This window comes from Tenrec ecaudatus, chromosome 16 (assembly GCF_050624435.1).
Source record: "Tenrec ecaudatus isolate mTenEca1 chromosome 16, mTenEca1.hap1, whole genome shotgun sequence".
Taxonomy (NCBI): domain Eukaryota; kingdom Metazoa; phylum Chordata; class Mammalia; order Afrosoricida; family Tenrecidae; genus Tenrec; species Tenrec ecaudatus.
Window position 1 is genome coordinate 98,336,298 of NC_134545.1, and position 26,381 is coordinate 98,362,678.

At 50.1% G+C, this 26,381-nt stretch overlaps 1 protein-coding gene and 1 pseudogene across 1 annotated transcript in view; both read right to left on the reverse strand.

The window, feature by feature from the left end:
- The window catches only part of ABLIM1 (actin binding LIM protein 1), a 232,406-nt gene that overhangs the window by 107,444 nt on the left and 98,581 nt on the right, over positions 1 to 26,381 (reverse strand). Inside the window, exon 5 of the mRNA XM_075534800.1 lies at positions 3,644 to 3,770. Coding sequence (XP_075390915.1) covers positions 3,644 to 3,770 — 127 coding nt within the window. The remainder of the gene's footprint in view (positions 1 to 3,643; positions 3,771 to 26,381) is intronic.
- On the reverse strand, positions 23,707 to 24,404 carry LOC142429733 (ras-related protein Rab-33B pseudogene; annotated as a pseudogene).

A 26,381-nucleotide genomic window follows, 5' to 3' on the forward strand; every position in this document is an offset into this window, starting at 1 on the left:
GGAGAGGCGGGAGCCACAGGGCCCACACCCCTTCAGGGTGGCCCCTTGGCCCAGCATTCACATGCCTGGCAAGGTGGGCGGACATGATGGAGCCTCTGGGGCACCAGGAGATCCAGGGGGGGCGGCGATGGTTTAGGGGGCCGCACAGACACAATGGTTGACACCCTTCCTGCCCATCAAGCTCACCAGCTCGCTTGAGGAAATCCCACTTGGAATTTGCCCACGGGGGCTCCAGGTGGTCTTCTCAGTCCACCTGGAGGGAGGCCCACCCACCTCCTTCTCCCCACCAGAGAGGAGACCTCGCTATGTCCTCAGGGTCTTCTCCTCCAGTGGGGGAACCTCCTCCATGTACTACAGAGCAGGGCAACAATACTATTATTTTCGGCCTGTCCACTTTATGGAAAAATTGCAAAGCACCGCTCTGGACCACTGGGTTCCCTTCCGTGCCATGTTCCAGGCTGGGCATTTCTTGGTTCTTGCTTTGCCTTGGGATCACCTGCGAGGGGAAGCATCCTCTGCTTTCTAAAACAGGCGTGGTGGCGTTGTCCGGGACCTGGGCAATCACACTGCCTACTTTTCTGTTTGCTTCACCATATCGTAAAGCACAACGCATTTAATGTTTCAAGAAATGGGTGAGAGAGAACAACATGGCTGGCCCTACTATGAGACATGATGCCCCTCAGTGACTAAGGGCGATACAGGGGACAGCACCGGAGACACAGTGTGGGAATTGCACCTGACCTGATCCCACCACACCGAGGCAAAGCACTGGGGGAGTGCAGCGGAACAGCAAGGGAATGGAGTGGCAAGGTCCCCAGGGAATGCTGAAAGTGGACTTTGGGGCCAGGGCGTGGTGCCCCAACAGACTGGACTGGAAAACGCTCCTAAGGGCCAGCAAATGATCCTTGAACGAACTACAAGCCTTTCTTTTGTGAAGTGTTTTGTTTTGTTCTTTGTCAGTGGTTTGTTTTTGTTGTTTTATTGTCTGGTTGTATACTGTTGCTTTGTTTTCCTCTGTCTTGTTTTCGTGCATGTTAGTGTCTCCACAGGTTTGTCTGAATAGGACAGGCTGGACGAACTATCTGGAGGAAAAACAATAGGACAGACAGTTCCGGGGGGGACAGACAGATCCGGGTGGGGGAGGGGGAGGAGGGTAAGGAAGTGGTGTTAATAAACACAGGGACAAGGGAACAACATGGGACCCAAAATGGTAGTGAGGAGGGAGTGACAGGCCTGATGGGGAACAATCAAGGGTAAGGTTACGTAGAGAAGAGGTATAGCTGTAGCCCAGGTAGGGACGGAGCATGGTGGTGGGGCAGGAGGAAAGTCAAGGGAGAGGGAGGAAGGAGCTGGGAGTCAAGCGGCATTTATGGAGGTCTAGACAAAGACATGTACATGCAAACATATATATGAGGATGGGGAAATAGATCTAATTGTCTACATTTATAGGTTTAATATTAAGGTGGCGGAAGGACCTTGGGCCTCTACTCAAGCACTCCCTCAATGCATGAATACTTTGGTTTATTAAATTGGTACTCTGATGCTCACTCTCCGACACAACTGCTGAAGCCAAAGTGGGTGAACAAGTAAATGTGGTGAAGAAAGCTGATGGTGCCCGGCTATCAAAAGAGATAGTGACTGGGGTCTTAAAGGCTTGAAGATAAATAAGCGGCCATCTAGCTCAGAAGCAACAAAGCCCACATGGAAGAACACACCAGCCTGAGTGAGCGAGTGATCCCAAAGGGATCAGTTATCAGGCATCAAAGAACAAAAAAATCATCATATTATTGGCTGCACACCTCCATGATAGGATCGCTGAAGACAAATGGGTGCATAAGCAAATGTGGCGAAGAAAGCTGATGGTGCCCAGCTATCAAAAGAGATAGTGTCTGGGGTCTTAAAGGCTTGAAGATAAACAAGCGGCCATCTAGCTCAGAAGCAAAAAAGCCCACATGGAAGAAGCACACCAGCCAGTACGATCACGAGGTGCCAAAGGGACCAGGTATATAAAAAAAAAAAGAATATGTGTGTGTGTGTGTGTGTGTGTGTGTATATATATATATATATATATATATACCACATTGAATGAAGGGGGAAGTGCAGAGTGGAGACCCAAGGCCCAAGTGTTGGCCACTGGAGATCCCCTCATAGAGGGGTTTAGGAGAGGAGATGGGTCAGTCAGGGTGCGAGGTAGTACCGACGAAGAGTACAGCTTTCCCCCAGATCCTGGATGCTTCCTCCCCCCAACTACTATGATCCGAATTCTACCTTGCAGGGCTGGATAGGGCAGAGGTTGTACACTGGTACATATGAGGGCTGGAGGCACAGGGAATCCAGGGTGGATGATACCTTCAGGACCAAGGGTGTGAGGGGCGATGCTGGGAGAATGGAGGGTGAGTGGGTTGGAAAGGGGGAACTGATTACAGGGATCCACATGTGACCTCCTCCCTGGGAGAGGGACGGCAGAGAAGGGGGGGAAGGGAGACTCCGGATAGAGCAAGATATGACAAAATAACGATGTATAAATTACAAAGGGCACATGAGGGAGGAGGGAGCGGGGAGGGAGGGGAAAAAAAAAGAGGACCTGATGCAAAGGGCTTAAGTGGAGAGCAAATGCTTTGAGAATGATTGGGGCGGGGAATGTATGTATGTGCTTTATACAATTGATGTATGTATATGTATGAGTTGTGATAAGAGTTGTATGAGCCCCTAATAAAATGTAAAAAAAGAAAAGGGAAAAAAAGAAAGAAAGAAAGAAAAGAAAATGATTAGGGCAAAGAATGTACAGATGTGCTTTATACAATTGATGTATGTATATGTATGTACTGTGATAAGAGTTGTATGAGCCCCTAATAAAACGTTTAAAAAAAAAGAAATGGGTGATACAGTCACCAGGTTCCCTGAAAAGGTAGAAGGTGGCAAAGTCTCTGCCATTCTCCCCCCTCGCCCCCAGGCGTATTCTCCTCCCCAGCCCCACAGGCAGTCCCTGTAAACCAGCTTCTACATGAAGACGGAATCCATCGCCACCCCAGCTGTTGTCCACTAGGGGAGCCTGCCCGTCTTCCTGGCCAGGCTGTTTTGCCCAGTGGCCAGGTCAGCGCCATAGGATACGGAGGGTCTGTAAAGAGGGCTGAGACCTGGGTGGAGGGTTGACCAGCACCAAAATAGGAGAAAGAATGTATCACCGTGGAAACTGTTAAGTGTCTCCTTGCTACAATATCTATTGCTTCCATCCCAGTACCATTTCCATGGAGTCATTCTGATGCATTGAGACTGCCACACCAGGTGTGTCAGGAGAGGATTCCACTCCAGAGGGTTTGCGATGGCTGGTGTTTTGGAATAAGATGGCTAGGTTTGCTTCCGAGGGGGCTCTGGGTGACCAGAACCCACTGCCAACCTCTGGGTGGCCAGTGGAGCTGGAGCCACGACACCAGTGCCGCAGCACCCAGGGGCTCTGATGGTTACATTAGGCAGCTGTGAGCATGTCCTTAGACTTACAGTCGCCACGTTGTTTCAGAAGCAGGGGAAAAGTTGAGAGCCCCAGCTCCCAGAATTGTGGGACGTGATTGAACCTGGGTGTGGGTGGAGGTGGGAACCCGATACTAGGAGCTTGTAGGACCTGCACCCTGAGCCCGGGCCTTACTTGCTGATGTACTCCCCGGTGAGGACCTTCCCGCAGGACTTGCACTTAAAGCAGCCCAAGTGCCACTGCTTGTCCAGCGCCAGCAGCGCCTGCCCGTTTTTGATGTCCCGGCCGCAGCCCGCACAATCTGGAAGAGAGGGAACTGGAGGTTAGCGCGCTGCACGTTTGCTCTGCCAATTCCAAGCACAGAGGCAGGCTCTGCTCCGGGGGCGGGGGTGGGGGGGTGTCCATGCTCCATAAACATGTCAAAGGTGTGCTTCCTTCCTTCTGGCCTCTAGACCTGTGAAAACCCTTCCCAGCAAAGTCTCCCAGGCCCCGTGCTCACACTGCAGGGACTGGCGTGGCTCTGAGGAGAAGGATGCCTTCGCTTGCTTTATTTCCTTGAGAGTTATTTAAACACCCTCTGGATACCCACTACTACCATGGAAGAAAGGCTGAGCCACTTGTGTCCATAGCGATGCCAGCCAAGAGAACTCTAAGGAGCATTCTGCCCCGGAAGGCAGGGCTCGCCAGGGCTCAGCAGACTAATGGGAACGGGCTTGGTTGGTTTGGTTTGGTCTTTGAACTTTGTTTGTGTGTGTGTGTGTGTGTGTGTGTGTGTGTGTTCAGCTTAGGTCTAAATCAACCCAAATGAATTGCCGCTGTCAGTTCTTCCCTATAGTGACCCCGTAGGACAGGGTGGAATTGCCTCTATGAATTTCCAAGGTTGTAACTGCAGGAGTACAGAGCCTCGCTTTCTCCTTTGCAGTGGCTGGTGGACTTGTACTGCCAACCTTGTTATTTGCAGACACCTTTATGAACTGGTGGCCCACGTGAATAGCTAAATATTCCTTAAATGCTGTCCCTGAATCTCCTTTTTGTAGATGGGACCGGTTCTATTTCCTGGTTCACCTAAACCAGCGGTTGTAAGATGTATGACCATCAACTACAATGACCCGAATGCTTTAGCCTTAACTCTGACCCTGGCAAAGTCCTGAAAACCAAATGCGGGAGAACGGAGTTCTCAGTAGTGATGCGTGTGGGCCCTGGAATTCAAGCCCCTGGTCCTGAACCCCAGTTCCACTCCTTGTCAGCCGGCCACACAAATCGCTTCCTGGTTTCCTCAGATGGCAATAGGGCCATTGAGTACCCATCTTGAGCCTGTGTATAAAGGTCCCATAAGGCAATGGGCTTCTCACCGTCCTTGGCACTCGGCAGTGGTTCTACCCACATCTGCTGTCATCACCGTCGTTCTCCTGATGTAATGCCTGCTTGCGTTAGGGGCCTGGTGCTTACTAGAACACCCTGGAGAATCGAAACCAGCGGGACCTCTTGAGAAAGTTGTTTACTATCCACACACATTGAAAAACAATGTACCAGAGAAAGTAAAAGGAGGTGGTGCTGGCAGGGAGCCCAGGATGCTCCCCACGCCCAATAAACTACACCCACTGCCGCTGACTCCCTTCCGACTCACACTCCCCGGTGACCCTTAAACACACCCACAGAATGGAGCAATGGGAGGCGGGGCCTCTGTGTGGGTATGTTTGGGGTAAGATCGTGAAGCTGATTCTGTGAGCGACCCGTTGGACAGAGTAGAGCTGCTCCTCCGCCACCCCCACCCCACTACCCCGTCTTTACGGAAGCAGACTGCTACCTCTTTCTCGCCTGGAGCAGCTGGTGGATTTGAACAGCTGGCATCTTGGTTAGAAGCCGAGTGTTCTCGCCCTGTGCAACCAGCGTGCCTCGCACACGTCTGTGACTAGACAAACGGTACTGAGTGGGACTTGCGTGTGTTTGCACACATGCTTGTGCGAGGAAGACATTTCTGGGGGAAACCGGAACATGCTTAAGCAGTGGCTCCCTCTGTGGAGAAAGACTACTTTCTACTTCCTGTCCTTTTGTGTTGCTTGAGCCCTTTTTTCTTTTTTTAAATTATTTTATTGGGGGCTCATGCAACGCTTCTCACAATCCATGCCTCCATCCATTGTGTCAAGCACATTTGCACATGTGTTGCCATCATCATTCTCAAAACATTTGCTTTCTTCCTGAGCCCTTGGTATCAGCTCCTCATTTTCCCCCTTCCTTCCTGCTACCCCCTCCCTCATGAACCCCTGATAATTTATAAATTATTATTATTTTGTCATATCTTACCCACTCCCTTCACCCGCTTTCCTGTTGTCCATCCCCAGGGAGAAGGTTATATGTAGATGCTTGTAATCGGTTCCCCAAGTCTTTTTTTTCTTTTAAAAACATCATAAGGATAATAACTGTTAAAAGGACAGCTAATTTGAATCTTGAATTTTTTTCTTTGTAATATGTCATCAGGTGTGGGAAACACATTTCTCCCAAGTTGTCTCCCCCAAATATATGCCAAACTTAGCTGCTTGCTACACGTGGTGAATGACTATACATTTGGAGGTCAACAGAACAAGGTCAGGAGTTATTCTCCCTAAGGGTTATCAGCCATCCAGAGAAAGCAGACACCACTGTTTATCCCTCAATAAGTAGGGCCCACACCTTTCTGCTAAGGATAGTAGTAGATTGTTTCCCTGAAGGAGAGCCCAGGGAGGTCAAGCCCACTCCAAGGTGACCAAGATTAGGGTGCTATCATGAATCTAGGGTCTTCCCTTCTTGTCACATGTATACCCCTAGTCCCTCCCCTTCATATCATGTGTACACTCATAGCTCATCCCCTTCCTTGACCCCTATGCCCACTGTAGATCTCCTCCGATTGCTTGTATTGCCTATTGTACAGCCCCTTCCTGTGACGTACGTGGTTACCTGTAATCACACCCCCTAAAGAGATATAAGCCTTGGTTAGCAATAAACGTCTCTCTCACTGGCTCTCTCCACGTGGCCCACAAAGCGGGGCTGCAGTGAACATGCTACCACCAAGTGTGTCTGACTCCATTATTGCAAACTCTCATGTTCTCCATGACTTTACTCTAATGTTTACTTATTATTGCTGTACAATTGCACCTACTGGACCTATGATGATGTGTTAGGGGCTGGCTCCCCTGACAATTAGCATACTAATAATAAAACAGGTAATTTGAGTAAATACGTATTTATAAAGTTAGTGCTATCTGCTTTGTCAGTACTGGATGCCACAGGCTAGACAGTCCTAAAATTCCTGTGACACACTTGAGTGTGTGCTCACATGGTCACAGACAAGGAGTCCTGCTGGCTCAGTGGTTACGCCATGGGCAGCTAACTACAAGGCCAGCTGTTCAAAACCACTAGCCACTCAGCTGGAGAAAGATGGGCTTTCTACTCCTGTAAACAGTTACTGTCTAAGAAACCAACCGACAAGGGGCAGTTCCATCCTGTCTTGTAGGGTCAGAATTGACTCCGTGAAAGGAGACTTTGAAATTTTGATTTGTTAAAGCTGAAGTTTATATGTATCCCAGCATCTCACCAGAACTCCTGTGGAGGTGGAAGGAGTGTCTCACCTCTGGGAGGTTACTGGAAGATGAAAATGGGAGGCTGGGTTACCTGCTTAGAAGCAGGCTTTTGAAAAGGCGCTTGCTTGTAGATGAACTCACAGTTGGAGCTGACAGCTCCTCCTGCTTAGACCGATCCCACTAGGTGGCAGCAGAGATCTAAAGTGGGAAGGAAGCGGGTAGGGCCAAGTCTCTAGAAACCCTGGTTCCCTCACATGAGATATACTATAACCCCACCCACTTCTGAGGAAGGGAAGAGATGGGGGCAGGCGGCATGCAGTGCTCTGGTTCAGGTTGGGTGCTCAGCAGAGTCCCCGCTTTCCTTGGTCAGGGACTAGAACACAGGGTTCTTGACTACATTCTGCTCAAGAAGCCCTGCTAGGGTAAGGGCTGACATGCTGGGCTGCAGACCACAAGGCCAGCCGCCCACAGGAGGAAGGCGAAGCTTGTCCGCCCCTGTAAAGGGGCCCTATCGGGTTGCCTATCGGCACTGACTTGAATGGCCGTGAGCGGAGAGTTGGGAGTCTTGCTCTCTTGACAAGCACGTCGGGGTCCTGGCATTGCAGAGCCGTGACGGCTGCTCAGATGCCCGATGAACAAAAATGAGCAAAGCGATCGTATGCGCCGAGGGCTTCCTATGCACCAGGCGCTACGGGAGGAGGGCTTTAGCGCTTCTATACCAGGAGCGTGTTTGGGCACCAGCTAGTCTTCACCATCCTCCCACAGCCCTCGGACACCACAGGCGGTGCCCCGTCCTCTCTAAGGGGCCCTGGTGGCACACTGGGTTAGGCATCGGGCTGCTAACTGAAAGGTCGACGGTTCAAGCCCACTGCACAAAGAAAAGGCTGTCCACTCTGGTAAAGACTTATATCCTTGGAAACCCCAGCGGGCTCTCTAGCCCTCGGCACCCTGCACAGTGCTCCATGGAGCGAGGGTGCCCTGAGACACGGACTCTGACCATCTTTTTCCAAGGAAGCAAACAGAGCCATCACAGTATGGAATGCCTAAAGCCTGCCAGCGGGCAGAGTTGGGCTGGAAGGGGAGGCTGGGGTTGGGTCTCCCTGTCAAAACTTAAGACATATAGACATGCCTGCTACATGCATAAACAAACACCAGCTCCCAGGAAATGCAGCGCTGGCCCCACCAGCTGGCCTGGACTACACGGGGATGTTCCACCAAACCCAGCCACCAGTCTCCGGGCAGCACCGTCTTCTTCACTTAAGACTATGTCAGTGGATCTCAACCTTCCTCATGCCGTGACCCTTTCAGACAGTTCCTCATGTGGTGGGTGACCCCGGATGTGGGCATATCTGCATGTGGGCAGACCCACCTGGAAACGTCAGAGGAATGGTGTCTTGGTTCCTAAGACCATCAGAAATATGGTCTTAGGCCCACCCCCTGTGAAAGGGTGGTTCAGGCCCCCAAAGGGTCAGGACCCCCAGGTTGAGAACTGCTGACTTACGTCATGCCACAAAAGGAGGACGAGGCAAAGCTGTAGAGGGAAAATGGGCACACTGGTGGGACTGTTCCCTCCGGCTCCGCTCACCCCCACGCCGCCCTTCCCTAAAGAGCAGCGTGTCCCGCTCTGTGTCTTCGTGTTGTCCAGCTGCTGAGGAAATTGTGTGCACGTCACTGAAGCAGCTGCTGACAGACACAGAGAGCTGGCGGTTGTCACTGAGATGACGGTCAAAGTCAGAAAGAGGTGAGGATGGAGCAGCCTCGGAGAGGGCAACCCACTAGCGACGTGTCAGTGGTTTGCAGAGGACAAAGGTGACCAGGCGTGACGGAGCAAACAAACAACCCCCCTTGAGACACTCTGTCCCCAGCTTTTAGTGCTTGGCCCCAAGAGCCATCAGGGCTACCCGTGTCCAAGTTAAACCACATCCAAGTGCACACCTGGCTCCATCTGAACAGCACGCTGTCCAAAGGCCACACCTAGCCTTGAGACGAGGGACCCCATCTCCTCAACAGACCTCCCTGACTTTGGCGCAGAGCCGTGGGCACCGGGCTTCAGAGGCAGGTACATTTAAGGGCCTATATGGCTTGTGGGAAGCAAGCCGATGCCCTGGAGCTAAGAGAGATGTCCTGTCCTGCCCTGTATTGATGGTCCTGTCAGCCCAGATACCTATGTGCTCCTGAATGTGTGCCTTCCTAGAATCCCCGTCTGGTGCCTACTGCCATTCAGAAGCCCTGGGATACTGGGTCACTAAGGGGAACACAAGGTTTGACTCCGCCTAGAGGTGCCTTGAAAGAAAGGTCTGGTGATCTGTTTCTACAGAATCAGCTACTGAACACCCTGCAGGGCGCAGTTCCACTCCGCCACACACGGTCCTCACAGCTACCTCCACCCCATCACCTCCACCTCACTCTGCCCCTTTACAGCCCAGGCCGGCATTGGGGGAGGCACCTGGCCTAACCATCATCAGCTTTGCACTGTGGAGAGGGCTTATGTTTCTGCCTGCTCACGCCAGCTTCGGCCCCCACCCCCACCTGAACGGGCAGGACAATGACTGCACCCGTTTTATGGACCAGACGCCACGTGACAGCTGGTGCGATCCTGAGACCACCTGATGCACTTGCTTCATTTTGCACCGAGGACGCTCCAGCCCAGAGCGGGTCTGCGCTTGGCTCAGGACGAACCAGCCAAAGCTCGCCCATCTTCTGTCCTCCAATAGTGGGCATGAGTTCCGGCCCTCCCAGTCTGCAGGGCTTCTTGGAGTTTTAACCCCTGAGACACTGGATAGAAGGGGAACAGAGGGATTCACTGACCTGCTTGCCCAAAGCGTCTAAACTACAAAGAAGCCCTGAGGTCGCTTTCACTCAGGGAGTTGACACTCTGCTGAGACGCTGGGGGGTCCTGAAGTGACCAGGGGGCCATTCCCTCCCTTTCCTCCAGCAGTTCATCATGGAATGTTCATTGGTTTAAACTCAAGTTTCAGTATTGAAACGGTTTCCTGGATAACTTCAAGGGCACCTAAGCTTTCTCGGCAACATTTTTAAAAGATGATCGAAGGAGAAAGTACCGCTCTTTGTCAGCAGCCACGAGGAGCTCCGGAGGGCGGGGCCGTGCACGTGGGATGCACGTGAAATGGGAACAGACAAGCAATTCCAAATTCGCTCGTGATTGAGAGAGTGGAGACTGTGAGGCATTCACGCACTGTCCTTCTAATGGGCTGTCAACCAGAGGCCCTGCATCCTGGCTGGGACTCCCTCTGGAGAGCTTCGAGGAAGAAAGCTCATTTGCGTTCCAGGGTGACCTGGAGGTCCTCGGTCTCCTGACGTCTTGCCACTCGATTGTCACTACAGGGCCCGCATTCCCCCGTTATCTGTGTGATAAACTGGGGGCCGCGCTGGGGAAGAGCTGCAGCGCCCAAAATAGAGAAAGAAGGGACGCCGGAGGAGAGTGACCTGACACGGGGTCAGGCCGTGTTCGGCTGCTAACCAACACAAGGCCTCCACCGTGTCACATGAGCCCGTGACCCGTGGATTCTGGGGTGGGCATAACTGTCGGGAGGCTGTAGTAGCTGTCTGCTTGATCCCGGACTCTTGAGCCCCAGTTTGCTAGGGGAGGGGGTGTCGCCCTAAGTGTCCACTGCCATGCATTGTCACCTCCTGCATTTAAGCTAGCAGCCCGCACTCTGTAGGTCCCGGGGTTTGCAACCCAAAGATCAAAACCAAGTCACAATGCAAACACTCAACTTTCCTTATTTTATCGCTGATAGCAGTACACCTGCAGCGTTCAGAAAGTACCACAGACGGCCAAAATAACAAACCTGTCTGTTATATCCACAAAGCTCCTGGGAGGCGTGGGTGTTGAGACTTTGCCCATGTTATCAGGAGAGAGCGGTCATGGGAAGGCCATCACACCTGGTCAAGCAGAGGAAGACCCTTGACAAGCCGGGCTGACACGGTGGCCTCGACGAGGGCTCGACCATCATCACTGTGAGGACGGCGCAGGGCTGGGCAGCTGTTGGACACGGGATCCCTGTGCGTCGGAACCAACCTGACATCACCCGATTTGGGTTTTCTAAGGGGCTAGGTATTTGGAAACCTTTCCTACACCACACTGGCTCCATGCTCGGAGGGTGATAAGAGGCATCAGTGTAGCTCGTGGATATTATTGACCGGGGCCTGTCAGTGTCATCAGGTCTCAAATCAGACGGGCGCACACTGACCAATGTTGATGGGCCAAACGGTAACCAAAGCCAGTACTGCTGAGTCATTCCGATGCCATGGTCATCTTGAAGGACAGTGAAGGACGGAGTGCCCCAGCGGATTTACAGCAGCAGGCGATCATGTTTCTCACCACCCCCCATCTTTCTTCCACAGAGTGGCAGGTGGGTTTGAACTGCCAGCCTTTTGGTTAGTGGCCCTCACGCTAGAACCACTGTGCCACCAGGGCTCTGTGACCTGGCAAAGTCTATGCTCTTAAGTTAAACTGAGTCACTCAGAGGAGTCCACCGTTGGTTTTTTAAACTCTTCAAGGTAAACACCATGGGCGCAGGTCCACGTAACAGAGGATGGACAGCCGAGCACGGACAACATGGACCTGCCTCTTGGTTGGGCTGAGCGCGTGTTTAATGCCTGCTCTCTCAGTTCAGAGCGTCTATGCTGGCAGTAGCTGGAAAAGCAGCGTGGAGGCTGGAGCGGAGCAGGGGGTGTGGTCAGAACGTTCATGTAGGTATAATATGACGTAAAAAAATAAAATGAAACACCTCACTGTGAGGGAGTCAATGCTGACTCAGTAAATCCTGCAGGACAGAGCAGAGCTTCCCCAGTGGGCTTCCCAGATGGCAGATCTTGATGGGAGCAGAAAGCCTGGCCTTTCCCCCTCAGTGTTGCTGCTCATTTCAAACTGCTGAACTGAAAGTTAGCAGCCCAACCCATAAACCACCGCGCTACCAGGTCTCATGGTGCAAAATGTGGGGCTTTAAAACCTTTGTGGAAAAAGAGGGCATCTTCCCGATACTTTTCGAGGTCCCCTTGTATACTCCCCCCCTGTGGAAAAACGAAGCTGCCATGCTGTGATGCTTGGCAGCTCGGCTTCACTCGGAATGGCCCAGAAGTGTTTTGAAAGGTTCATATGGTGCCTGGATATGCAACCTGGAGCCAGGCTTTCCATAACTGCCTAAGTCCCTGCTTAGGCCAGCCGCCCACTTGGCTCTCTTGATGGCCATGATGGAAACCCTGTGGGCCAGAGTGACCGCTGACATGCTATTTTAAGTGCAGGTGCTTGCTGCCTCTGGAGGACAATACTGCCCAACAAGCACGTCCTCATGGGCCAGGAGAGCTGCGCTTTATCACTGGGAAAGGCAGAGGCGGGCCCTGCAGCCTCTGGTCGAAGCTGTGTTCTAAGTCCGCTATAATCTGACATTGGTTGAGAAAGCCCACCGTTCTCCTTTTGGAAGCGTAGACCACATGGACTGACGGTGTCTTGGGTACGTTGGTCACCAGCCCCACATGACAACCAGGTCATGGGAATGCATCCCTGCTCTCAGCCACCCTATGCACACAGCAGTCGGAGCAGAGCAGCCCCGCTCCCGGGGTTTACAAGGCTGTGTATCTTCACAGGAGCCTGTAGCCTTCTCTTTCTCCTAAGAGTGGCTGGTGGACTTAAACTGCTGCTCCTTGCAGAACCCATTATACAATTTGTACCCCTCAACCACTGCAGGGGGAGAGAGACAGGACTCCGTAAACAGTCTCGGACAGTCGTGAGAGCAGCTGTACCCTGTCCTATAGGATTGCCACAGGAGTCGGAGTTGACGCGATGGCAGCGAGCATGGTTTGGGGCATGTCACTGCAGGGCAGAGAATTACTTCACGTGGTTCTTCTAGCCACAGATGTAACTCCCACCAAATGACACTTTCCTGAAAGCCTGGAGAAGAAGGTGGGGGAAGACAGGGACTGCATTCCGTTGTTCACCTGTGAGGGTGACCATGCTGCTGGGTAGACAGCGAGCCACCACTGGGAACTCCCTTTCACTCTCCTTGGTGTGTGGTTGTTGATGTTCATGATCATGCGCCGAGCAGGAAGTCAACAAGAGCTCTGGCTTTGCTCCTCTCATCCTCTCAACGACTTAATTATAGTTCATTGAGGCGGAATGCCATGGCTAACATTCAGACAGAGCCCACATCCCCAAAGCCTTAGACTGTGAGTCTGACTAGAAGGACCAGAAGGAGCCTGCCTACCACTACCAACCTCTCTACAAAGGGTCACAACAGAAGGTCTTGGATAGGACGGTGGAAAACGTGCATAAAACATCGACGCTATTTTGTTACCTGCTGGACTGTTGAGGGATTTGGGCTTCATCTGTGACAGAGAACTCTGTGTTTGCATTCACATGTGTATTTTCAGGACTATACCGAAAGCAAAGTCTAAAGGCAGGAGCCAACCAGCATCCTCATTAGTAGGTCACAACCTCAAAATGCCCACCTAACAATGCCAACACCGCAGCTGGTGGAGGACAGGCCTAGGTGACGTTTGCTTTCGGGGCAACTGTCCCAGTGGGTGGCCAGCAAGCATCGCAGGGATGGTCCCTAAGTCAGAAGTAGGATTCTCTCTATTACAGCAAGAGGAAGGCCGGCTGCTCTGAACGTAAAGCTGGGTGCTACCCAATCACAGGGTGCTTTCGGAGAAGCGACGGTCATTTGAAGGCCAAAAGGGTGCAGATTCCCTACCTGCACAGATGAGTTCAGGCTATAGCTTCGTTGGGCAAGGTGTTCTCAGCATGGGGGCTCCCCCAGGGCAAGACAAGTGGCCACTCACCTAGCACAGGGCTAAACCAAGACCTCTCTGAGGGTCTTGGGCCACCTCTCCTTTCTACTGACCGTGTCTAATCTAGACGCAGCCTCGCACACACCTAGCCCCGGACAACCACTCCTCATAGATGATGGCATGCGTCTTTGTGCAGGAGGACTGGTTGGGTCAATGTGTCCTCAGCACTGGGGATATGTTTTTCAGGAAGGGAATGTGGTATATGGTGAGAACGGCTTCCTCCAGCCGGCCGAGCTGTACTTTCCCAGTCTTCTGCTCTGGCTATAACCAGACATGGAGGTAGAAAGCCAAACCATGCCATTCAGTCAATGTTGACTCACAGTGACCCTGCAGGACAGAACAGAACTGCTCTCTGTGGTTTCTGAGGCCGTAATCTTGACAGAGAGGATGGCCACGCCTCTTTCCCACACTGTAGCTGGGGGGTTGAAAACACTGACTTTTCAGGTAACCACTTGAGTATCCAGGGACATGGGAAGAAGAAAGTCCTCACATGAAAACCCCAAACTCACCACCACTGAATCAATTCCAACTCATCGTAACCCTATAGGATAGAGTAGCATGGCCCATGGGCTTCTGAGCTTGTGAATCGGTATGGAGCAGAAGGCCTCTTTCTCTCACAGACCAGCCGTGGCTTCAAACTGCTGATCTTGTGTCTAGCAGCCCAATGCCTAACCTACAGCACTTCCAGGGTTCTCTGGAGGAAGAAAGCGGGTCGACCAGAGAGTGGGAGAAGGAACAAGTGAGAGAGGAAGACAGCCAGGAGCCCCCGCTGAATGCTGCTACCCACAATTCCATGAGGCCATTAGTGGGGTCCACACCACTGTGAACACTTAGGGACATCTGCCCAGGAGTGACCATGGAGAGCTCAGAAAATTAATAGCTACAGCTTCTGAAATTTGGGAGAGCCCTTAGCAAGCCCATTCTCGAAATTGTACCTCTGGGCTGACTTCCTCTCTTCATCGTAAACTTTAACCTGGTGTTAAGTTTCCAATACCTGGAACCCTGGTGGCATAGTGGTTACGAGTTGGGCTGCGATCTGTAAGGTCAGTAGTTCGAAATCACCAGCTGCTACAAGGGAGAAAGGTGAGGCTTTCTACTCCTGTAAGCAGTTAGTCTCGGAAACCCAGGGGCTATTCTACCCTGTCCTATATAGGTCGACTCCTGTAAAGATTTACAGCCTTAGAAATCCTAGATAGGGTTGCCAGGAGTTGGAATTGATCAATAGGTTTTGGTGTTTATGACTCTACTGGTATGGGGCAGGGAGCCCTCGGGGAATAGGGGTTCTACACATTAGGCTAACTGCAGAGTCAGCAGTTCAAAACCACCAGCCGCTGCTCCGCTGGAGAAAGGCAGGGCTTTCTACTCCCATAAAGAGAGTCTCAGGACCCACAGGGGCTGTTCTGCCCTGTCTTGGAGGGTTGCTATGGGTTGGCATGGACTCAATGGCAGTGGCATTGGAGTTTGGGGACCTGGCAGGGGCCACCAGCCCTTGCTGTCTTCTTGCCAAAGAGAAATTGGAATTGAGCTCTAAGCCAGCTTTGCAAGATTCTGTGAGCTCTGGCAGACACAGTCCTTTACTCCACCCCAAAGGCAGGAGGAAGAGACTGCGTGGGTACCAACACATAACACAACATGCCCCTGGCTGAAGGTCACAGCAAGGGCAGGCTGCAGGGAGACACCAGTCTGGAATGAGCCTTTTCTTTGATTGGTAAAATTAATCGTACTGTCTTTTTGATGTACTTGGTTTTTCAATATCTACATGTAGGGGGGGGGGGTCATCTTGTCAATGTCTCTAGTAAAAAGTAATTACCACCCACCAACCACCCCAGTCTCCCAGCTACCCATCTCCCCTCACTGGAGGCAATTACTCCAAGTCAAGTCTCCACTAGCCCCCTTCCCCCCCCCCCCGCCCCCCAGGGACTATCCACACAAATAGGCAAGCCAGGGCACACAGAGGTGCCTGTGAAGAGCTACGGTCTCACTGCATTCCACATTCACCTTAACCCGGGGATGAAGGCTGCTCTTCTAGTTTTTCTGGTATTACTAGGAGGTATGGGTTTTACTGTGTAAGAGGTAGGTCTACTGAGACCAAACAGCATGACCAAAAGGCCATTAACATTCCATGCACCAAGAGTGTTTTAATCAGCCCCTTGCTTGTCCCTGTAACCAATAAACCCAGAAGGCTTTTTCCCTTTCTGTTGCAACAGGAAACCAGGCTCGGGTCATAGTGAAGAGATGAGCTACCCAGTCAGTTTCACGTCTGACTCACACGGGTACAGATTCCCGTCCACTAAGCTCGGGATGGAAGTCCTCTTTGCCACCTGCCTTGTCTCTCAGCAAGGGACCTCTGGTGACTATGACAACACCAATTCTCAAAACCAATACCCAAACCAAAGCCAAACAGTGCAGAACTGCCCCCGTGAGCCTTCGAGACTGTCATTCTTTACGGGAGTTAGAATGCCTTGAAGTCCCGACCTTGCAGCTAGCAGCCTGATGTGTGGAACCACAATGCCCCGGGGCTCCCTGCCCCATACTCAGTAGAGTCATCAACCTCAAAGCCCATTGCCATCGGGTCAGTGACAACTCACAGGGACTTGTCTCGGATTTCTAAGACTGTGCATCATTCTGGGAGCAGACAGCCTCATCTTTCTCCCTCAGAGTGGCTGCTGGGTTTGAACTACTGACCTCTTGGTTAACAGTTTGATGCTTACCCACTGCCATCATTTGCTATTGACTCATAGGTAACCCCAGAGGACAGAGCAGAGCTGCCACCTGAGGTTCCCAAGGCTGTCATGTTTGTAGGTAGATATGCCACATCTTTTTCCAGAGTGGCTGGTGGGTTTGAACCGCGATCTTTGGGTTCGTAGATGAGTGCTTAGCCACTGAGTTATCAGGGCTCTTTAGAATAATAGGAGCATCGAAGTCCTCAAATGCATGCCACCTCGTGGATGAACTTTCAAAATGCTGGGTTGAGTGAGATTAAGTCAATGACAAAGGATGCACAGTGAGTGCTCCCACTTCCATGAGGTCTCTAGACTAGACAAGGAGGTAGAGAGACAAGGTCATGAGTGGTTATCAGGGCATGAAAGAGGGGAGAGCAGCAGCCAATGCTGAGGGAGCAAGGAGCGTCTGCTAAGGGCGGCGGTGTAGTTTAAGATCAACGCGGACAAGGATGGTCACTAGACAGCATGATGCACATAATGTCCTAGAGTATTTCTGTAACAATTGCTGGCAGGGCAAATCTTTCATCACCTAGAATGTTGCCACAATGAAAAAAAAATGGGATAAGGTTTAAAAAAAACGAATCCTTAAAAAAATTTTTTTTTCAATAGTGATATTGAAACTATCCACCAGGTTAGAATTCTAATCTCAACTGAGCAGTGACTTACGCTCCAGGGGCCTGTTGAGGACAAGTGCTGGCCACAGAGAGCAGGGCCTGCCCCCCAATGTCACACTCAGAGTTGAGGGGACATACAATCTCGAATGTCTCTATCTTTTTTAAAAAAAAACCTTTGATTCTGTCACCAACACAAGTGTCTGAGACAGCCAAGCACCCCTCTTCTATGAAGTCAGGGGCATGGGAGAAAGCAGGGAAGGGGATGAGAAAATAGGAGTGGGTCACCGCATACTCTCCCCAGTCCTTGTACCAACCTCGGGAAGGCCTCCGTGCAGCAAGCAGCAGGCAGCCCACGGTCCTGAGAGCCAAGAGTCATTCCCAAAGGATCTCCCAACGATGGCACCCAATCCTAACAGTGTTTCCCACAGTGACCGATATCACCCCTGGGTGCCCCAGCACAACCCAGTGGGGCTGCAAAACCAGGTGCCTACACTCGATCTTGGCGGGTGGGCAATAGAACAAACATTTTTAATTGCCAAGGGGTGCCACATCCATTTTTCCCTGGTAAAAGGTCAAGTGAGTTCGGAGACTTATGCCTTGACCAGCAGTTCTCAACCTTCCTCATGCCTCAACCCTTTCATACAGTTAGTTCCTCATATTGTGGTGACCCCCCAACCATAAAATTATTTTTATTGCTACTTCATCACTGTGATTTTGCTACTGTTATGAAAGGGTCGTTCGACTCCCAAAGAGGTCGTGACCCACAGGTTGAGAACTGCTGGCCCAGATGAAGGTGTGTGTACTCGCCACAGCACGGCCCTTCCCTTCTGCTGGGAGAGGAACACAGACTGAAAGTGTGGTGCCCGTGAGTTGAGGGTGTATGTGACAGTGAGAGTGGCCGTGAACGGCAGGCTAAGCTGGGAGCTGGGCTCTGACCGTGATACATGAGAGCAGGCCCAGCTATGACGAAGCCCAAGACACTGCAAGGCTTCGGGGTCTCCTGTCTGACGCTCAAAATAAACTGTTCTTGAGAAGACTAGTGACCAAAGCCCAACTAGAAGAAACCAATGCCCAAACCATAAAGTCACTGTCACCGAGCCCTTTGACTCACTGCGATCCGGCAGGGCAGAGCACGGCCGCATCATTGGTTCGGGGGGTCTGTAAATCTCTGCCGGGGCAGAAAGCCTTCTCTCTTTCCAGAAAAGCGGCTAGTGGTCTCGAACTGCTGACTCTGTACCCCGACTGGTGGCCCACGACATCATCAGGGCGTCTTTACCAGGAAGCAGGGGTGCTTCACCTGCCGAGCAGAATCAGCGGGACTGGCCACCCGTAGGGAGAGCGGTGACCTCGGGGTGCTGGGGCCTCACTGCTTCTCTCTCCCCGGTCCCTGTCTCTAGCAGCTGCCTCGTTTTACAGTCAGAAAAGTCCGACTGAGAGGCTGCGAAGGCTCAGAGCCCGTGGCCTGAGCATTCAGGGGTGTATGTGCTGGACCTGGCACAAGAGAGAAAGACAACAGGGTCTTTGTACGCAGAGTCCCTTTCTTTGAGGGCGAGAGGGAGGGCTCAGCTGTAGCCATGAAGATGCACCTCTCGCTGCTGGCACGGGTTGTGAACAAGTGCACCATGGGAACCTGTGATGCAACACGGAGGGAAGCTGGGGGTGGTTATTGCAGAGCTCCCTGTACTAGTTTTGTAACTTTTCTAGAAATCTACAGCTATTCTTTAAGAATATATATTTAATGCAGTGAAAACACTGTAATATGCTAAGTGCTTGCACACAGGGCTTACGTTTGCAGCCCTGTGGGAATTAAGAGGCTCCACTGACAGGCTGCCTGGAGAGGCCCAGGAAGGCTTAAAGGCTTCCCATTTTATTGTAGAAGAGTTTCAGATTTACAGAAAAGTTATACAAATCATCCAAGGAACTAGGTTCTTAGTCACCCTTCAGTCCTGGGACTGAACTGCCCCTGCCCTGCCCCCCTACCTCATGGCTCGATTTCCAGCTAAACGCTGGACAGGTCGACAAGGTGAACAGAACTCTGGGGAGTTCCAGGGGTCAACCATTTGAGGTCAAGAGGGCAGCACTGGCCCCGGACAACGGTCAGGAGGCAGGCAAGGGAGGGAAGAGAGGAAGGCTAGAAAGGGGAAGCCCAGGGAGGATTGGGATAAGAGACATCATACGGTGGGGACTGTCCCTCATCGATGGCGGGAAGCGAAATATGTATGGATTGTTGAATGGAAAACTGATTTGTTCCGTCAACCTTTACCCGGTGCACATGCACACACATGCGCGTGCGCACACGCACACAGACACACACAAAACAGTACAAGGAGTTTTCAGAGACCCTTCCCCCCATTTGCCTTAACTTTTGTGGAAGCATACTGCCACAGAGCGGGGAAAGTGCTACGAACCCCCATTTCTTAGCAGTTTCACTCCCACGGCCCATCTGTCCAGCGTGTCCTCACACCAATACATAACCAGTCACCCCCTGATCACTGAGCTCTGCGCCTCCCTTCCTTCCTCAAGACGAGACTCTCGTGCAGGCGCTAGGAACCAGACAGAAGTGGTAAGCTCTGCTCTGGTGAGTTGGGGAGAGGAAGAGGTTCCAGGCTGCGGCTAGGACAGGAGGAAAGGCAGGGACACACAGAGGAACCTGAGTCCCGGGGAGCACGGATGAGTCCTGGGTGGCCAATGCATCAAAGAGCCCTGGGGTGGGGAGGTGATGGTAGATATGTGAGGGATGGGGTTAGTGACAGCCGCTGAAGGGTCACAAACACTGAGTGAAGGAGCCAGTCACCCATGGATTACTTTATTCTTGGATCAGCAGACATTTAATGGGCTCCCACTGCATGCCAGGCTGCCTGCTAGAAATAAAAAATTACCAGACAGAGTGGGCACTTTCCAGAACCCCCACTTTACACAGATGAGCACTCTGGAAGGAAGACTGGTGGAGTGGAGGTGACATGGACTTGGAAGTGACTGGGTGGCAGTTGTCCTATTAGCAGAGCTTTGCCAGCTGTGAGGTGGGGACCATTTCACTGGGCAGGTTGCTTTTCTGCTTCTAACCAGGGGAAGAATTCTTTTAATAGGTTAAGTAACTCAGACTTGACCTTGCTCTTAGAAACTTGAAATGAACACTCCACAGAGGGCCTAGTATCCCAGGCAACGACCCTCCCTGGTAACCTTCATTTTCGACCCAAATGCTTTGGGTTAATATTTTATGACTTCTGAGAAGATCAAAATGGGCAAAGGTTTTTTCCTGGGCACACATCCAGCTCCCAAGAAGCGGGGGAACAGATAGGAACTGGAATTTCAACAGCCTTTAAAAACCACTGAGGGGCAGACCTCAGTGCCGTGACTCCTCCAAACAAAGGGGTCCTGGCTAGGGGCTTCTCAACCAGACCTGCTGCGTTCTGATGGCAGTGGTGGGCAAACCCACCGACGGTATTCCAGAGCTGAAATGACAGCTGGGGACAACTATGGCCATAGTTAAGAAAGCTATGATGGCAGCATCTGAGGGGCCTTCAGCAAGTTGGTGTAACAATGGAACGAAAGCTCATGGGATGTTCCAACATGTCTTTTGACGCTTCCTCGCAGAACAGCTTTTGTAGGTGAATGAATTTCTCCAGCTCGGTGATGTCCACCAATTTCCCTTCTCACATATTTCTTCTTTGCTATCCAAGCTTCACTACACAGATGCGATCCTTGATGGAGTCTAGAAGGGCCGGTCAACAAGGGACCCTCTCGCATGGGTTGGATCCTCAGCCGTGTGGGGGTGATGCGAACGTAGCAGGCCAGAGGAGTGACCAGCAGCCGTGTGTCCACTTCTCCTGACATTCCTCAATTCTCGCAGAAAGACAGCTCGACCACCTTTATTGGGAAGCTCCTGAAGAACCCCTGCTCCATTTGAGAATGGAAGGGAAGCCCCGGGCAAGTCTGGGATGAGGAGCCCGAGTCAACCTTTGAAGCACCGGAGGCTCAAAAGATCTGATGGGGGGATCATCGAAAGCAAAGGCAGTCATGGAGATGCAGGCAAACTGCACCTGCTTGGTCTCCAAGGTTTCGTCTTTTCTCTGTCGGTCCTTCTGCTCTGCCATGGTGTCTTCTCTGGTCCTTGTCGTTGAAACGACACAGTAAATATGTACCAATTCAACGCTTTTTTTTTATGGCAAAGTTAGTTTATTGAACTACATCCTCAGGGGCAGGGAGGGGGAGGTGATGTTACAGTGAGATTATTTCATAACAAATTTATCTGAGTTGGGGTTCTATGAAGAAATAATAAGCTTTCCATAAAGTATAGTCATTAATAGATACCTGCATTTATTTCCTTATTTCTTTCTTTTGGTACTCTCAATTTACCACTTATCCAAAATATGTCTGATGTCAACTGATGAGCACAAGTACAAGAAATTTATAGTTTACCCAACGTATGACTTGTGCTTGGAAGTTAATGATTCGTTTCTAGATAGTCGCCATTCTGAAAGTGATGTCTCAACAGTCAATGAAGCATTTTATAAATATTTTGGAAAAATATCTAGAAGCTTTATTGACAGATGTTATTTTTATCTTAATGTAAGGATACATACAAAAAATTAGAACAAATTGTTACAAATGGGATACAAATCTTTTAAGATTAATAAATAGTAGGGTGAAAATATAAGTCCCATCACAGAACTAGAAGGTATATTTGCCACTAATTTCTTATAAAAAGAACTAAAGTTAAATAATTATTTCTTAAACCATTAATAGAAGTACTGAAAAACAAAAATGTGCCTGAAACATTTGTAAACTTTCTCCCTCCGTTTTAGAACATGTCTCTGAACACACGAATCCCCTTCATTAGAACACAAGGACCGGATGCCACTGGGTAGATACCACCATCACATCAAAATGATGACAGCGGTCTTTGTTTCCCATTAAAATAGTTACAAAGGAACATGAATTTAAAAAGAGAAAGTCGATTTGATTAAGAGTAGGTTGACCAAGAGTAATGGACTCATCACCCTACAATCACATAAAGCCAAATTTGTTTTCCTATAACTTCTCATATTGGAAACTCAAAGATGGTTTCCTTTAAATCATCATCATTTTAAATTGGTTCCATTAATACAATTATCAGGTTTTAAAGCTTCAGTTATCCTGAAAGAACCACCAGGATGACTAAACCAAATCCTCAACTAGATTATGTATTTAACCTAATTTCCTCGAAACTTCCCAAGGACAGCAATCTACCAGAATCAGTGAGTATGCACACTTCAGCTGAAGTTCATGGCTCACATTCCATATATGTTACACAGCTGCATATGCAGCTTGCTATTTTCTTTGTGCAAAACTTTAAATCCACATGAAAAATACTCAGGATTAGACTCTTTGAAATATTCTTTGCACAGGGATAGACATTTTCCAATATTTATGTTTCACCCTGAGAAACAGCTTGCGGTAAGCACACATCTTAAGGAAATTTGAAACGGATGAGCTTTATCACAGTCTATTGCAGAAACATAGACCCACAGCAGTCGGAGATATACCCTTAGTGCTATAATTCAAGTTCAGGTTGTTAATTCATTTAGTCGTTATTGTACATCAATCAAGGTGACATGGGGAGTGAGGGCAGGAGAGAGCAAAAGAGCCTATGCCAGATACACAATCTTTGAAATGTCCTGAAGCTAAATATAGGCCTGCTATTGGCAGCCAAGAACTATATGTACCTCTGTCCCCCGTGTTACAACTCTTCCGAGGTTTCCAATTCACTTTTCATTGTTTTAAAAAGGCTGAAACAAAACATAAAGCACCAAATTCTATCACTTCATTTGATTTAAATCTGACTTTTCTGGGGGGGGGGGGGCGAGTGGGGGGCTCATTTAATAGGATTTAGTAAGAAAACAATTCAAATGGCTCTTTTAAAAGAAAGTGATCTCTATAGAACTGACTGACTGATATTAATTAGAAGCATCGAGAAATCTAGAACTATTAAAGCAGACACCTTTCTGGGCTGAGAACCAGAAGACATTCTATTCTACTCCTACCCCACTGGTCCTAAAATCTTGGCTCAAACCTGTGCCAATGCCAATGCAATTAAAACTGTAACTGAAACATGAAGAACTTTGTGGAGAGGCAAACGCCAGTCTTTCTCCCAGTGCAAACACATTCCATCAAAAAGTAGACCGGTATTATGTACTAAATTCCCCATTCATTTTCCACTCCTACCACTGGGGGATTGAACAGTTGCTGGCCCTTAAGACACGTCACATTCTCCTGCGAAGCTTCCTTCACAGGCTCTCAGCAGAAAGAGCAGCTGACTCATCCTACCTTTGCTTCACCTCACCCTCATCTGAAGACCAACTGTGCCTTGCGCTGTCACAGTGACAGACTTGATTAAGTTGATACCAGAGTACAAAAGTAAGCATGACAATGATAAACAGTAAGGTGCCAGGATGATCCACTAGGTTGGGGATCAAACTTTTGACTTATCACTGTCACACTTCAGACATATTTTCTTAGTCAAAATGAGACAGCACCATGAACAATGTCACTTAGCACCAGCACGTCATTGCAGGCTTTGGTTCAGGCTTCAGGATAACCCCATCATCAGGGGGCTGGCTTAGCATTAATGGTTTGTGACTCTTATGCTTATGAGCCAAGGTCATGAATATCGCTTCCACGTGGTCGTTATCATTGGGGTTTTTGGCAGAGGTTTCAAACAAAGGCATACTGTGTGTGTCAGCAAATTTTTGTGCCAAGTCTGTGGGTACCTGAATGGCACTTCTCAAGTCGCATTTATTTCCATCGAGAATCCGTGGAATATCATGGGCAAGCAGGTGTTGTTTGCATTCTTCTATCCAAGAGGGCAGGCTATGGAAACTAGCCACGTATCGTACACAAAGACAACTGGCGTGAACATTCCGGTAGTAGTGCTGCACCATGCTCTTTCGGAATCGCTCTTGCCCTGCTGTGTCCCATAGCTGGGTCTTGATGCGCTCGCCATCTATCTCCACCGCTCATTCTCGGAAGTCCACCCCATAGTGGCCTCGGTGCGGTCCGGGAAACGGCCAGCGCAAAAGCGGAAGGTCAGGCACGTCTTGCTCACATTGGAGTCACCGATCACGATAATCTTGAAGATACGGGAACGGGCCGGAGGCAGAAACCCTGAAGTCCCCGGCAGCACGCCGCTGGACGAGAAGCTTGCCTCCAGCGATGACTCCATCTCGGAAGCCATGCTCCCCGCCCGCCCCAAACTGAGGGGGAGGAGTGGAGACACGGACGAGCGGGGATATTACGCCACTCGGAACGGACGTGCCGCGCCCGCCCACCCGGCCGCGCCTCAACACGTTTTTACAGGCACAATTTTCCCCCCAGTGACATTGACCACATTCTTCAAGTTAGGCGATGTCCCCATCTTTCTTTGTAGAATTGTTCCTCCTCCATTGCCATTAACTCATGGTCTAACCCTTCAAGCTGTTCTTGTCCGTTTGAGCCCCACAGTTCGTTTAAAGGGCAGAATTCTGGCTGGCCATCAGAAATGGTAGCTAGTCCGTAAATAGGGAGCCCTGGTGGTGTTGCGGTTACAGGTTGGGCTGCGATCCACAGAGTCAGCACTTTGAAACCACCAGCAGCTCCGTGGGAGACTGGGCTTTCTACACCCGTCATCAGTAGCAGTCTCGAACGGACTCAGCAGTGACGTGAAGGCAGCGAGTCCATAGATGGTTAGGAGATATGATGACGTCATTCTATTCTACTCTTTTCTCATCTACAGTGCATCTCATGTACAGGCTCTGGAACTCCAGTTGGCGTTGAGTTGATTTCCATGGAGCAGGGATCATCTTGCATAGAAATCCAGACATCGGTGCCTGAACAGTATGTTACTGTTTGATGAGTGTACAATGCTGTGAGATATGTACTCATTTAACTCTATGGGGCAGACTACTATCTATTTCTCTAGACGAAGTAAGAAGAGCCAGGAGTCAGAGAGACTGCTCATAGCCAACAAGGTCGGGCATGGCAGAATGGGAACCTGGCTCCAGGCACATCGTTATCACTCTGCCGATGACACGCCTCGGCCAACAATTCCCACCTGGGTTTTCCAGAGAGACCACACCAGCACAGGGTCTCTCTGAGTCAGAATGGACTTGATGGCGGCGAGTTTGGTTTGGGGGTTACACGGGCAAAGGAAACAGTCTTGCCAAGGGAACAACAAATGATCTAAAATTGATGGCGAGGAGGGCATAGGATGCCTGGTGGGGCTTAATCAAGGGCAAAATGTAGCCAAGAGGATTTGCTGAAACCCGAATGAAGGCTGAACATGATAGTGGGACTAGAGGAAAGTAAAAGGAAATAGAATTAACTAGGAGGCAAAGGACATTTATAGGTGTCTAAATACAGGCATGTACACGTGTGAATATATTTATATATAATGATAGGGAAATATATCTATGTAGATTTATATGTTAAGTATTTAGGTAGCAGACAGATATCAGGCCTCTACTCAAGTACTCCTTCAACACAAGAACACTTTATTCTAATAATCCAGCATTCTGTGATGCTCACCTTCCCGACATGATCACTGAAGATGAAATGGGTGCATAAGGAAATGTAGTGAAGAAAGCTGTTAGTGCCTGGCTATCAAAAATACAGCATCTGGGGGTCTTAAAGGCTTGAAGATAAACAAGCGGCCATCTAGCTGAGAAGCAACAAAGCCCACATGGAAAAAGCACACTAGCCTGTGACCATATCGATGGGATCAAGTATCAGGCATCAAAGACCCAGAACAAAAAATCCTATCAATGTGAATGAGAGGGAGCCCATCTGTAGACAGTTGGACATCCCCTTACAGAAGGATCACAAGGAAGAGATGAGCCAATCAGGGTGCAGTATAGCACTGATTGATGAAATACACAACTTTGCTCTAATTCTTTAATGCTTCCCCCCACCCACTATCATGGCCTCTATTCTACCTTACAAATCCAGCGAAACCAGAGCATGTGCACGGGTACAGATCAGAGCTGGAAACACAGGGACTCCAGGACAGATAAAACCCTCAGGACCAATAATGGGAGTATCAATACCAGGAGGGAAAGGGGAAGGTGGGGGGAGAAAGGAGGAACCAATCACAATGATGATCTACATATAACCCCTTCCCAGGGGGACAGACAACAGAAGAGTGGGTGGAGGGAAATACGAAAAAAATTTTAATAAATTATCAAGGGTTCAA